A 13,901-nucleotide genomic window follows, 5' to 3' on the forward strand; every position below is an offset into this window, starting at 1 on the left:
TGTGCTCTCTGTGCATTTGTGTTCCGCATGCAACTGCATGTGTTATTCCTGCAATTAAGTCTCTCTCAAGAAAATGAGTGAATATTCATTTCAGCTGCAGAGTTGGCTGCTTCCCAATGCTCTCTTTCTTTCCCCTAGTCATCAGAAACTTCCCTGTCCTCAAATTCCTTTCTCTGTGGTCTCTCTCATGCTCCCAATACAGCCAGTTTTGCTGTGCTAGTGTCTGTCTCAGCACTGGGATGTTGGACCCCGTCTGACCTTCTGCATTAAAGGAGCAGTGTTAGCTCCAGACAGTCAGACATGAGAACTATGTAGAGATTTTCCTGGCTATTGGAAAGCTGCAAAGCTCTCAACAGGCCTTGTCATCATCATGACAAATATATTCACGCTGAGGGCTGGAGGGGGTTGGCTGTTCAGGGCTGGGCCTCTTTCTGTTGTAGTGATGAATGAATGGCACAACCTCAGGCTGTTCATTGCCCAGCACTCTCCCCCCTCCTTGTTCACTGTCGCCTGTTTTTTGTTTGATGTGTGATTTTTATTTTTTTTTTCCCTATAGAAATACCATCTTTTGAATTAGGTTGGAGTTCAGTAGTTGTAGGGTCTTGGGAGATGTTAGGAAAATAAAGCGTGGCCTGTTTATTCAGCTGTGGAAGGTCCAACGATGAGTTGCAGCAAAAATAAAGGTCTGCTTAGGAGTGTGAGGGTCAGCCTTTAGTAGCGAAGTCTGCCTTGGAAGGGTGATGAGAAAACAGGTCTGTGATGGCTGCAGCTTTCCTGGCCCCATGAGTCAGTTCAGTGCTTGGAAGCAGTGATAGGAGCCATGCAGGGAGAAGCTAGACAGAGATGTCCAGCATCCCTTTGAAGACAGAGGTTTCTGATGACTAAGGACTTATTAACATAAAATCACACAGCAGTCTAACCCAGCTGTAAATTACATTTGGACAGAGAGGCACTGAAACTGTACCTGCAGTAATATGCTCTGAGATGTTATTGCTATTTTTCTCCATCTGCTTTTGTTCTGCCTCATGACTTGTTAGCAAATATGGGTGGTTTATTTTTGTGTGCAGAAAGCACTTTGGGGGCTAGACAGAGCACAAGTTAAAGGTGTATGTCAAATTTATCAGAGCAATGTTTGAAACCAAAGTCAATCTTTGTCTGAATTCACATGTCGAGTGCATGAAGGAAGCAAACACATCTGGTTAAAGTGCAAAGAGCTCTGTGGCCCCTCTTGTGACACATCTCAGTTGTCTTTATGAAATCTCAGACACAAGCAAGTGGCTTAAGACATTGTATAACCAGTACTGATGCTGGCTTCTTGCTTTAGGTGGAACAAAGGATGAAGGCGACGATGCTCAGGACCTACGGAGAACAGAGTCAGACGGTGTTTTAAAGAAGGTATTGCATGGTTTATATGTGGTGCCATTCTGAGTTCAAGAAGGTGATAACTCAAGTCTTGAAAGAGGCCTGAATCCGTTGGCAAGGAGATGTATCCTAATAACATGAAATAAAATGGGAAGTACAGAGTCCAGAACACTGCTGTAGCTAAAATCCTGACTCGAGAACCATTTCATATCAGTAATATTCCTTTGTGGCAGAGGTTGTGCCATCTGTCTGCAGATCAGCCGAAGCATGTGTTTAATTATGCGTCGTTATTGAAACAACAAGGTCACACAGAACCTTGCACCTATTCTTTCTGGGGATCGATTCATCACGTAACTCCAAACGATAGTTTATTAATATGTGATTTGGTGCCATTCTAACTCGCCTGAAAACATACATGAATGGTCCCAGAATCGAATGTGGAGGGGAGGGAGGGTTAATGTGTCTGTCATTAGTTCAGCTTCACAGAACATTTGTTACTATTTCTTATTTGTCCTCATATTAAGCGTGATCTTTTCACAGGGTGGAAATGCGAATCTGATGTTCATATTGAAAAGGAACAGCGAGGTAAGAATCGATTCTGTTGCTGTTTTCTTCACTTAAGTGAATTTGTCTCAATAGGTGATAATGTAAAAGAAAATACATTACTTTAGCTGGAGCACACGTGGACTTTTAAGTACATTCAGCTGAACCCACTGTGTCGTTTATTTGTTTAACCTTGGATGTTCAGACAGGGAATTCGCTAATTGTCATCTGCTTGCCAGCGGGATGATATGTGCTGATTATAGGCATCAGGGGTTAATTACCACTAGGATGTGCAGGACTGTATTTATTGTGCATCTGCAGACAGAGGAGTTTAATTTTATGTTGCAGGTGCAGTGATTTGGGGCAATTAGATTTCTATTCTCCCTTTGATACACATTCATAACTCCAATTAGCATTAAATTCAGAATGAGAAGCTGTTCTCTCAACGCTGGCTACTGCGCCAATATTGCAAACACCACTGTTTGTTTCTCTTTTTATTCTGTGGGGTTTTTTTCTTCTTCAGTAGGTGAATATATGAGATTCGGACAATTTTTTAGCTGGGCTAAACATACATTTTGGGCTTGGGCATCACTCCAAAGTGTCCTGCTCTTGGCTATGTGGTGGTGCACCAAGTGTTTGCATGTACCTGTTTTCTGGGAACCTTCATTAATATACTTGCTGTATTTGTGTGTCTGCTGCGCTGCAGTTTTCCTATGAAATGACAAGAGGATTTGTATGGGTCAGCCAGGGTGAAATAGGGCTGTGTACCAGGGAATGATAGAATTGCTGCAGGTGATGAACAAGAAAAACATAGGATGTAGAGGGTTGGCCATGCAGCTTGGACTCACCTGTGGGTCACAATGGAAAAGGAAGTTGCTTTATTACTGTCCTGGCAGTAAGTGGGGTCTAATGAGAGTGCTGTTGTTTTCTTGCAGCAGGTCCTTCAAAGTGTTACCAACCTCCGTAAGCTGCTCAGTGCTCTGCAGGTACGCTGCCCTTTCATTCTGCTTCCACATGCTGCTTGCCCAAACCATGGAATGAGCTCTCCCTGGTGCCTTCTCTCCAGGCTGAACAAACCCAGCTCCCTCAGCCTGTTTCACCCCTCTGAGCATCTTTGTGGCTTCTTCTAGACCTGCTCTGGCAACTCCACATCTTTCTTGTGTTGTGTGCCCCAGGCCTGGATGCAGTCCAGAAGCTCTTCCTCTTCCCCCCTCCTGCATGGCCCAATACCCCGCAGCAGACTTGCATTCAGCCTCCTGGCACAGCAGCAGTAATCAGCTGCTCCCTGGCACACTGCTTGCATTTAGGAAGCTGCACATGGAGGTTTAGACCTCGACCAGCAAAGCTGCCACTGCAGCTGAATGCTAAAAGTGGTTGAAAAAGATGCAGTTCTATTGTGCCCTGAGCTGCTCAGATGTGAAGCTGCTGACCCTGGAGTGGGCATTGCAGTGATGTCTCCCTCCTTCCCTCCCAGGGTGTTGTCCTACAGCAGGACACCTACATCGAGGGCCAGAAGCTGGCCTTGAGTGAGAGGGCTTTGTCCCGAGGCTTCTTCCGCCCAACCTCGCTGCTGGAGCAGGAGAAGCAGCGCAACCTGGAGAAGCAGCGCCAGGAACTCGCCAACCTGAAGAAGCAGCAGGCTCAGCACCAGGAGGAGAAGCGGAGGGCAGAGAAGGAGTGTGAAGCACGGGAGAAGAAGCTGGCGGAGTTGGAAGTCCAACTGGCCAAGAGGGAGGAGGAGATCCAGAAAGGGTGGCAGGAGCTGGAGTGCAGGCGGGAGGAGCTGATGCAGTTGAAAGCCTCCTACCAGCTTGAAACGGAAAAGCTCCACAGTAAGCAGAAGCAGCTGGATAAGGAGTGGGAGCAACTCAGGAAGGACATGGAGCGACAACCTCAAATGTGGTTGGAGCATGATGACAACCAGGTAAATGCTGCCAACAGGCAGGATCCCACAGGGAGCTGTGCTCTGCTGGGAGCTCCCAGCCGGCTGCCTGCCCTGCGGCACCAGCTGCCTGGCTTTAGCCCAGTCCTGGGTACGCAGGGCCTGAAGCTTAAAGCTGGGTCTTTCCTTACACCTCAAAAGCCACTGAAGCGTTGCTGCTGTGCTCTTCCTGCTTTCCCAGTGCCTCTGTTTGGCAGAGGCACATGGGGAGGATGCACTGGGATGTCTGAAGTGTTGCCTTCCACATTCACTCCAAGTGGGTTTGGCTTTGTGGAGCATTGAGGCAGGTGAGGATTTGTTCTCAGGAACAGCCCAAACGTTGCTGCTCACTTGCACCCTTTGGCATAGGGTGGCCCTGTGAATGCAGTATGTGAGCTTAAGTCTGCCTCCACAAGCATTACCTAGCAGAGAGGAGTGTTGTCCCTGGTCCTAAGGAGGCCAGACTCCTGCAGTCTGGATGTGACCTGAAGGTCACTTGCTCCAGTGTGAGAAGCTCCTGGTGTAGGACTGTCCAGAGCTAAAAAGCACAGATCCTGTTCTGTGCTGTACATTTTTTTTAGCACGCTGGGGAGAGCATGCATCAGTTTGCAAAACATGGGCTGAGTTTGAACCTTAAGCCAGCTGTTGAACGTTTGTTTGTTTATAACTCCTTGATTTTGAATGCAATTTGCTTAGAGCTCTAACAAAATTAGCCTGTAAATGCTGGATTGCGGAACTGAAATTATTTTGGGTGCCTGAATGGACTAATTGCGGAGCTCAGCAGTAAGCTCTGTAAAAGCAAATCACCCGGGGAGTGCCTGCTCCCTCCCAGCCCAGCCCCAGTCAGGCCAGGGGCACACAGCACAGCTTCCTCAGCATCCACAGAACACAGGGGCATGGGGTGCGATGGGAGAGGCTGAGAGGTAAAGTAACTGAGGGCTCAGGATCAAGGGAAGGAAGCTCCTTCTCATGCATGCATCTCACTGACAGTTCAGAGCTATTAATAGAGGGCTCGGCGAGGCTTTGTTGAGCTGTTGTTTTGATCTTCCCTTTGAATGCAAGGGCTCAATTATACCCTGAGACAGACGTTAAGAAAAATCAGGGAAATGTTTTGCTTTCATCTTTCTCTTGGGAAGGCTTCCTTTGCCACATGCCCGGCCGGTGCTGCATGCTGCCCGGAGAGGCACACTCCTCTTGGCCTGCTGCCACTGTCTGTGTGCACTAACAGTGCTGGGTGAGTCGTGGTATCGAGATCTTAGAGAATGTTTGCCCTTGGCTTGTTGATTTTACATGTGGGAGTAAAAGATACTGGAGCGTTAGTCTATACTCATCGCCTGTCTCACATAGGAAGGGCTTTGCCTGGATGGCTTTGCTTTGTAGCTGCTGAGTGGGTGGTGGTCTTTGTGAGTGGTCTCGGAAACATCTTTTCTCTGTCCAGATTCCCCACTGCCCTCTTTGGTGCATGAGTGAAACTTGTTTCGTTTCTTTTATAGGTGTCAAATCGACATGAGAAACTTGCAAGGGTTTGCTCCCAGTCCAGCCTGGAAGGCACCTCCAAGCAGAAGAACCCCTCGTTCCCTAAGCAAGGGCACTCTGATGTAGAACTGTCTGTCTCCCCAAAAAGGAACAATCTTTCAAGGACACACAAAGAGAAAAGCACTTCCCATTTACTTAGCACAACAAACCAGACTAACAAGGCAGCTGAGGAACAGCCCCAGATGCCTACTCGCCTCTTCAGTTTATCCAAACCAAAGGAAAAGAAGGAAAAGAAGAAAAAGGGCAGGGGACATCGCTCCCAGGAATCTGGTGAGTGTCAGGGGGTTGCAGATGTGTTTTTAGGGTCAGTGAGCTGGAATTCCCCACCAGCCAGTGAACCTGTGGAAGCCATCTAGCCTTGAATAATGATGGTAACAGAGAAGGACAGAGAAGATCAGAATTCCCAGCTTCGAGTGACCTCCTCTGTGGACCTTTCTGCCTGCTCTGCAGCCGCTGGGGCTGTCAGAGGGACATGTTGCCTCTCTTCTCCTTCCCTTCCATGTCCTGTTTTGAGCAGCTTCCACAAGCTGGCTTCTCTCTCTGTTTTTCAGCTTGCTCTGCCTCAGAGGGAATCAGGCTTTCAGTCTTTCAGAAGCTGCGTGGAATCTTCCGGTCTGCCTCGGGACCCTCCAGCAGCAATGCTGACAATTATTGTTCTGTTGTAGCTTGTAAGCAATGTCTCCAACCCTTCCTGTGCCCTCTCCCCTGTGCTGGTCTACCTTGTCTATTGATTTAAAAACTAAACATGTTTGGGTTTTTTTGTCCCCATAGTTTTTCATCCCCATAGCACTCAGTTCTGGACTTCAGACTCTTGCCCCCCATACACAATGTGATCTCAAGCCTTCGGGTGACCAGCTGATCCATCTCAACTCATTGATGTTTTCCAGTTCACGTTCAGGAAATTCAGCAGTTTTCCTAATGGCTGTAATTTCCTAATAGCTCACTGGAACTGGACATCTTTCAAGGTCCCCAAAGGACTGAGCAGAGGGTTTCCACATACCTGAAGGGAGTCCTGCCCTGCTTGCAATGTTGCTATATTCCCATAGTGATTCCCATTTGTTCTCCCCTCAGATTCTCATTCATCGGAAGCACCTCCAGAGGGTGAGGAGATCTTCTGCTGAGTGGGGACAGATCCATCGGTCATTCTCAGCTTTCGTTCAGTGGACATCTCCCTGCCCGACCCACAGCACAGTGCTGGTGCCTGCACCTGACAAGCGTCTGGAGGTTTTCATTAAAACGTTCTGCAAGTTTATAAAGTGGTGGGAAAGGGCCTCTTTCCTTGGGTTTGAGTGCGTTGTCACCACAGAGGCTTCTTGCACAGCAAGTGGTACCATCTCCCTGTGCAAACCTGGATTCAGGTCGGTTGGGATGGATGTTTGCAGTCTGCTCGTACTGCTAAGGGATGAGAGAACATAGCCTTAAGGGGTCTGTGCCTTCATATTCCCCTTTTCTGGGGAAGGTAACCAAAACCAAGCATTCAGAAAAAGATTAGGACTCTACAAATGGTGCGTACACACTGGCATATATAGATATACTGTACATACCCATCTCTGTATCTGTGTATCCACTGGGATATGCTTTGGTCTGTACAGCCAAGCTGAGCTGGGCCCGTGGGGATAGGTGATACCTGATGACTTTCAGGGAGTGTGTAGATATCAAATATCTTGCCCCACTGCCCCGGCTGTAACACCACTGACCCACACACCCCTTGGTGCTCACAGTGTGGGTGCTGGGTTTCAGCAAGGTACTGCACACCAGGGAAGAGTAACAGTGTTCAAAAGAAAGAAAAAAAAAACAGGAAACAAATAAAATTGAAGATTTCCAAAGAGGTTTACATGGGGCAGAGGAGTTGCATGTCAAACTGTTTCCAGAATCAAGCAGAACTTGGAGTATATTTAAAGTGATGCTGAGAAGAGAAACTGGGGAGACTTGAAAGGCAACCCTAGGAAGCCAGGACAGAAAGTCATCAAGTAGGAAGAATGCTAAGCAGCTTTTGTTAAGCGCTCTCTTGGAGCTACAGCTCACTCCTTCCCATAAAGACTTGTATTGCTAGAATCTGTTTCTCCAGTTGTTTGACATCCCTTCAGCCAAGCCTGATGGCTTACGGGAGAGGTGGCTGGAAATCTGCTTTGAGGGACCTTGGTTCTGTTATTTGTGCTTTCTTTCCTCCACTCTTTACATTACTGCAAGGCTTTTCTTCCTCTGGATTTTGTCAGCTTCTCCAGCTTGTTTCTAAGGCAGAGCATCAGTGATTTCAGAGCACATTGGTGCAATAGGTCAGAGCAGAGTGAACATTGAGGAGACAGGTCTTCAGTCCCATGTCTGTGCAACACTGTGCACTTGTCTCTGGGCAGAAATATATATTTGCATGGACAAAACCACTGTGCAGCAGGTCCAAAGGCTGGCGTGCCAAGTGTGTGTCCTTCATTGTGTGAGCACATCTGTGCCACCCTCAGCAGAAGGGGAAGGTGTGAGGACAGCTCTCGATGCAGAATCATAGAGTCATTTCAGTTGGAAAAGACCTGTAGCATCATCAAGTTCAATGGCTCACCTAGCACTGCCAAGTCTGCCTCTAAAGCGGCATATGCCGACAGTGAGGTGTTTATACAGCTGTGGAGTACAGCAGGCAAGAGGAATGCAGCAAGCCACTTCTGTTCCCTGCATGATTATTCCAAACCCTCTGAGGTCAGTTGGCCAAGTGGATCTGTGAATGGAGATAGGACGTTATCAGCTCCAAAACAACTCAAAGGTTTGCTCCGAGTTGGAAGCTGCTGAGCGCATTTCCTTCCCTACCAGTTCTGCTTTAATGTAAAATAACCCAAAACCACGCAGCACAGCAGTTGTTCAGTTGCACTGTTGTTTGATTTAGCTTCTCCCAAGCTAGGAACACGCAGCAGTTTGCAGAGTCGGTTGCTGATGAGGGGGATGCTCCGATGGTCTGTGCAGGAGCCCTGAGAGCCACCTGCTTGGTCTTGAAGCAATCTGAACTACTAAAATGAAATGAAAAGGGGGGGGGGGGAAAGGAAGAAAGGAAAAAAAAAAAAAAAAGGGTTGAGATTGATTCTTACTTTGCTTTTTTTTTGTTAATGTTATTTGGTGCTCGTTCTTAATTGCAAGCAGGGCTTGCAAAATTATTTATCTTTCTGTTTATTTGAAAGAGGTTTTGTTTTTTATTTTAAATAAGTTTACTTGGTTTTATGTCTTTGTTTTGCTTTTTTTGGGGGGGAGTTGGTTTTTTTCTCCCCCCTTTTTTTTTTTTTCCTTTCCCCGTTATGTTTTTATTTTCTTACCAAGAGATTGGTAAAAACCCAACATTCTGATTGCCTGCTTCCTACCCAGCCGGGCTGTGGGCAGTGCTGTGCCCAGAGTGACACGATTTCAACTCAGAGCTTTCCGTAAGGCAGAGCATCTTTAGGCCAGAAAAGTCTGGGAAGAGAATTTGTGACTTTAGACAAGAGTTCTATCAGCTCTTTTCTTTGGTTAAATATTTAACTTGGGTTTTCTTACGTTTCTTAGAGGCAAAGGGAGAGCAAAACACCACAGGGTCCTGCAGTGCTGTCAGGGCCTGGGTGGATGTCTGGGCCAATCCGGGCAGCTCTGCTTGGCTGGAAGTGTTGGTGTTATCTTCTCAACAAGAAAAGCACCCGCTGAGCAGGTTAGCTTCTGCCCCACTGTTTGCATGGCTGGGAAAACACATGTGCCAAGCTGAAGTTTTTGGAAACCAAACCAGTGCATGGCTCATTTAGTGTTGTATAAACAGAGATCAGGTCCTCGATGTTTCTGAGCATTCCCTGGAGCCTCCAGTGGCCTTTGCCAGTCTGAGCTTTTCTTCTCATCCCGGTGTCTTTTTGCCACTACTGCTTGAATTCACAAAGCAGGGGGATGTTCTGTAGCTCTGAGAAGGGCCTCAGGAGGGAGATCCAGGGCTGCAGGGCTGTGTGCCTGGTTTCAGTCCCTATTCTGACCTGAGCAATCCAAAACGAGCACCCAGGGCCATGGCCGAAAATAGGGTTTGCTGCATGATCTCCAAACGTCCATTTGTCAGAGATGCTGTGGGTTTGAATGAGAACTATCCTGAAGGGAAATACTGCACATCAAAGCTGTTTGTGTCTGACATCGCGGTGGGCAGACCTTTGTCCCTGGAGGATGTACATTGCTACATGACTCACTTTGTTTGGATTGAAGCCTTTACTCCCACGCTGCTTCTTCCTTCTGTTACCTTTAGGAAGGTGAGGACTTGTTTTTACTTCAGCCTTTTGTTTTTTCCCACTCAGGTTTTCTTTGGAAATGCTTGGCATAGGTTCCCAGAGTCTGATTCCCACTCTGATCCCTGCAGGTTGCTTAAGGTTGTCTGCCTAGACTACAGTCCCAGTTCTACAGCACCTTTTCCCAGCCTTAAAATTGTGTTTGCTTCAGCTCCAGGCCTGGCACCCATCCTGCAGGTGCCGAGAGCATGTTTTTCCTTCAGCCCAACCTGATGTCAGGCCTGGTTCCCAGAGCCTCGATCCCCCTTAAAGTACCCAACCCTCCTCATTCCATGTGGGGTTCCTGGGGCATAGAACAGTTTTGGCACTGTTTTAGATGAAGTACAAAGGTGGTCAGTATCAGCTGGGAGCGCCAGGAGACCCCAGGAGCAGCTATAGGTGTAGGACTTGGTGGAGATGTGTGGGGTTTGCCTTAGTTTCTCTTAAATGATGTGATCATCTCAGCATGTGACTTTCTCTCAGTGTGATGCCTTAAAGCACTTTAAATGGAACTGGTTGTGTCGCTTTTCAGTTTGGTTACATGGAGACAATCAGCTGTGTTATTGCTTTCCCCTCTGCATGCCCAGCACAGCCTAAGCTGCACAGAGCAGTGTAACCAGCACCAGCCTGCCCTTGTTCTGGGAGGGGACAAAGGGCCAAGCGTTTGGTATTGTTATTAGACCAAAGTGGATGTGAATGTGACTATGGTCCCACCGCAGGCAGGGTGAGCCCTTTCCCCACGGGAGAGCCCAGCAGTCATTTGCTTATGAAGCCCCCTGGCCTCACACCATGGCGCTTAGGAGCAGGCAGGAGTGGAGCAGTTGGCTTCTGATGGCCTGGCTGTGTCACCCTGTATGACCTTATGCTACCACCACCCTCCTCCTCTTGGAGTTTGACCACTGCTGAGAAGCAATGCCATGAGCTCAAGTGAGTTTGTACAGCCTTCCAAAGGCAAGAGCATCTGTAGAGCCTGAAGTCTTTACACCTTCCTTGCTGCATGAGGATATCTCAAATGCCCAAACCCAGTCCTTCCCATTGCTACTGGGTCAGGAGACTCTATCCGGTACCAAACGCCAAGGAAGCTGTGTAGGGTGTCTGGCACAGAGCAAGGGAGGAATGGGCAGGGGGCACAGGAAAGAGCATCTGCTTACATCCCACAAAACATTCCTTTTTAACCAGAAGTCTGGAAGTTATTTTGCCTGCTGGTCAGGTTTGGGAATTCAACATAATTTAAGGCACCCTTTTAAAGAAAATAAAAACCCCAACCCTCCCGTTCTGCTCCTAACTCTTGCGTCGCTTGTCAGAAGGGGCAGCAATCAGCGATGAGTTCTTGACCCGACGATGCAGCTAAGTTTTAATGATAGGCAAACTGAACTGGAGACACCTCTGGCTCCTGGGGCATGGGAAGCACAGCGCCAGCTCCCAGCCCACCTGCATTATGGGGCTCGGTGCTTTTCCTTCCACACGCATTTCACTGACACTGATGCTTTGCCCAAATATATTCTGCTTCCTTCGCTTGGGGGGGGATTGGGGGTCAGGATGATGTTCACTGCTTGGCCTACAGCTGTGAGCTTTGTGTGTATTTAAGCTGTCTATAGGTATCAATCATTTCCATGCTCTGAAAGTATTTTATTGCTCTATCGATATTAAACGGTGACTCAACAAAAAACAATCTGACTTCCAGTTCAGTTCGCCTATGGTTAAAGTTTAGCCTGGTGTTTGTTTTGTACTAATATGGAATGCACTTGAGTAATGCCCAGGGCGTTAGGAGGTGTATTACAACAAGCCCATATACCTCTGCCTTTGGTTTGTTTCTTAAATGAAAAAGAGAAAAAATATGCTTTGCATTTTCATGTTGAACCCATTAAAAGTTTTAAAAAGAAAAAAAAAAAAATTAAAAAAAAAAAGAGGGTAAAACCTAATTGCTGTATGTTAATTTGTAATTATGTAAAAAGTGAGCAGGTTATTGACTGTAAAATTCTTCAGTTTTTTCTGTAACTTGCCAGAAACCATTAGGTTTTGTAACAAGCTTTTATTTATCTTCCTTTTTAGTTATTGGCATCAACCTCTTGTAAAGTCATTTTTCCTCTAAATAAATTTGATTTTAAGTCTGAGTTTTCTACCTGATTTATTCCCCTCTCTGCCCCCCCCCCCCCCCCCCCCCCAGTCCCCAATCCTCTTGGTATTCCTGTTGTTGACTTTGTGACAGGTGGGGGGGGAGCAAAGCAATAACTGCAGCCCTACCTGTAATAAACGTTTGCATGTCTTTTATCTGCAGGGTTCCACCACGGACTCTTTATTTGTTTCCTCTTTGAAGATTTGCATTCTGCTGAAGGGTCGTAGTGATGCTCAGCTCTTTCGCCTGCTCTTTTTCATCCTTTTACAAGAAGAGGAAGTGTCACAGCATTATCTCAGCCACTTCAGCTCTCAGGTGGGCTCCTGGCACCAAGATAACAGGCAGGTGGTGGCTGCAGGTGCTCTTATGCCCTGTATTTTCTGTCACCCACTGAAATTACTGCTTATCTCAGTCAAAACCTGGGCAATTCTGGTCCCAGGGTGTTTTATCTCATTTGGCTGAGAACTGGAGGTGCTGCTTCACGCTGTGGAGGGAACGCTGTATGCCAGATGAGCTGGTTCTTAACAGGCACTTGGGAAATGCCGGCCCCCTTCCAACACTCCATTGGCCATCAGTGTGCTGCGTCTCCCCCCAGCTCACTCCTCTGTTGCTTGTGCTGTGTATAAAATCCTGCCTGGTGTCTGTGCCCTGGAGCGTGCCTGCTGCCATGGAGCTCAGAGCCTAACAGCTCCAAGGGCATGGGATGGGAGATGAAAGGGCCCTCCTGTACCTCCAAGTCCATCCTTCTGCCTTCCTTTCACCAAAGAATCAGTTCCTACCAGCTGCATCTTCCCATCCAGGCTGGTGAGCCTAATTAGGCAGGAGTTCAATTAGAGAGGTGAGTCATTAGCAGAGTCCTGTGGGAAGCCCCAGTGAGCTCAGAAGGGCCCTGGCCTTGCAGGGAGCAGTGTGGGCAGAGGAACGGGCCAGACCTACAGGGCTTGAGAAGTATCCACCTGTCTGAGTTCATGTGTCTGATCTGTTGTTCCTGCAGCAACCCAGAAGAGGGTAGCTGGTGTTTATGTATCTCTCTGCATCTGCAGTAAGCCCAGCACCTGCTCCAGACTGCCAGAAATTCTATGGTACTGACTAGGTATGATGCTGACTCTTCAAGAGGAGGAGGGGATGCTTGATCTGGACAAAGGATGTCAGGAGGGACAAAAGGATGTATGGGTGAGCCAGGATCCATCCTCTGGAACCATTTCCCCACCAGCATCTGGAGGTGGGTGCAGCCGTACGCAGGTTTCTTGTGTGGGATGCAGACGCTGGCGGTGCAGTTCACGCCAGGGAGAGGGAAGTGAGATGTGTGGGCGCTGACAGCGTGAAAGCCAGGCTTTCTTCCACTTAATTGGATTTGTTATTCAGCTGAGAAACAATGAATGGCTTGGGTGGACTCCAAGCTTGCGATTTCAGTTAGGAAGTCAGCAAAAAAAATGATAAAGTAGGTCACACCACTGCAAACAGCACTGATGGTTTTGCACAACAGTCGATGACATTAAATAAGGAGGTCATGAAATGGAAAGAACAAGGGAGACTGTAATGGAGTGAACAAATGGGCTCAGCCTCTGCTGTACACTCACGAGGAGTCTCCCATAGCCTCACTGCACATCAGCACTGGAACAAGAGGGATTCAGCCCAGTTTAAAATTCCCCTTTGGTTGAAGGGAATTGGTGGCAGTGGTTTCTGCTGCTCTTGGAAATATAACTAGAACTGCACTGAATGGCTGTTAGTGAGCCTTGACCCTTTTCAGAGACTGCATTGCTTTGGGTTTATCTGAAGAGAGAAAGGAGTGTGCGGAATGGAGAACAGCTTGCCCTGGGACATAATACAGGGAGGATGCGCAGTGCTGGGCATTAATTAATGTGCAGGGAAAGAAGACAAGCCAAGGACACAGGACTCCAGTGCTCTGTGTAGACATGGGTGAAACTGAGACCATGTTGGGTGGCTGGAAAAAACATCTCTCCACTCCAAGAATGTGTCTAAAAGGCCAGCAAAATGCCAGACCGGCCTCTGTGTGGATGTGAGGCTTCCTCAGACACCGGAGGTATTAAATCACCAACTACTCTGTGTTTAATTGACTCCAGTGAAAAAGAGCGAATGAGCTCAGATGATAATTCCCTGCAGGGATTCATTGCACAATAGTATTATTTCAAGGGCAGCTGGGGTCATGCTCGGAAAG

At 47.6% G+C, this 13,901-nt stretch overlaps 1 protein-coding gene across 35 annotated transcripts in view; it reads left to right on the forward strand.

Moving 5' to 3' along the window:
• Positions 1-11,275, forward strand: part of AKAP13 (A-kinase anchoring protein 13) — a 182,303-nt gene extending 171,028 nt beyond the window's left edge. For 24 of the 35 annotated variants that reach the window (XM_085515341.1, XM_085515350.1, XM_085515355.1 and 21 more), the window contains 7 exons: positions 1,325-1,395; positions 1,903-1,947; positions 2,841-2,891; positions 3,380-3,829; positions 5,320-5,632; positions 5,914-6,030; positions 6,434-6,618. In XM_085515341.1, coding sequence (XP_085371467.1) covers positions 1,325-1,395; positions 1,903-1,947; positions 2,841-2,891; positions 3,380-3,829; positions 5,320-5,632; positions 5,914-6,030; positions 6,434-6,483 — 1,097 coding nt within the window. In that variant the 3' untranslated portion in view covers positions 6,484-6,618. Of the gene's footprint in view, positions 1-1,324; positions 1,396-1,902; positions 1,948-2,840; positions 2,892-3,379; positions 3,830-5,319; positions 5,633-5,913; positions 6,031-6,433 lie in introns of all 35 variants that reach the window. The other 11 variants (XM_085515353.1, XM_085515346.1, XM_085515357.1 and 8 more) reach the window with 3 other exon arrangements.
• Positions 11,276-13,901: the final 2,626 nt, after the last annotated feature.

This window comes from Coturnix japonica, chromosome 14, assembly GCF_054131305.1.
Source record: "Coturnix japonica strain WE chromosome 14, WE-NBRP24, whole genome shotgun sequence".
In the NCBI taxonomy this organism is placed as follows: Eukaryota; Metazoa; Chordata; class Aves; order Galliformes; family Phasianidae; genus Coturnix; species Coturnix japonica.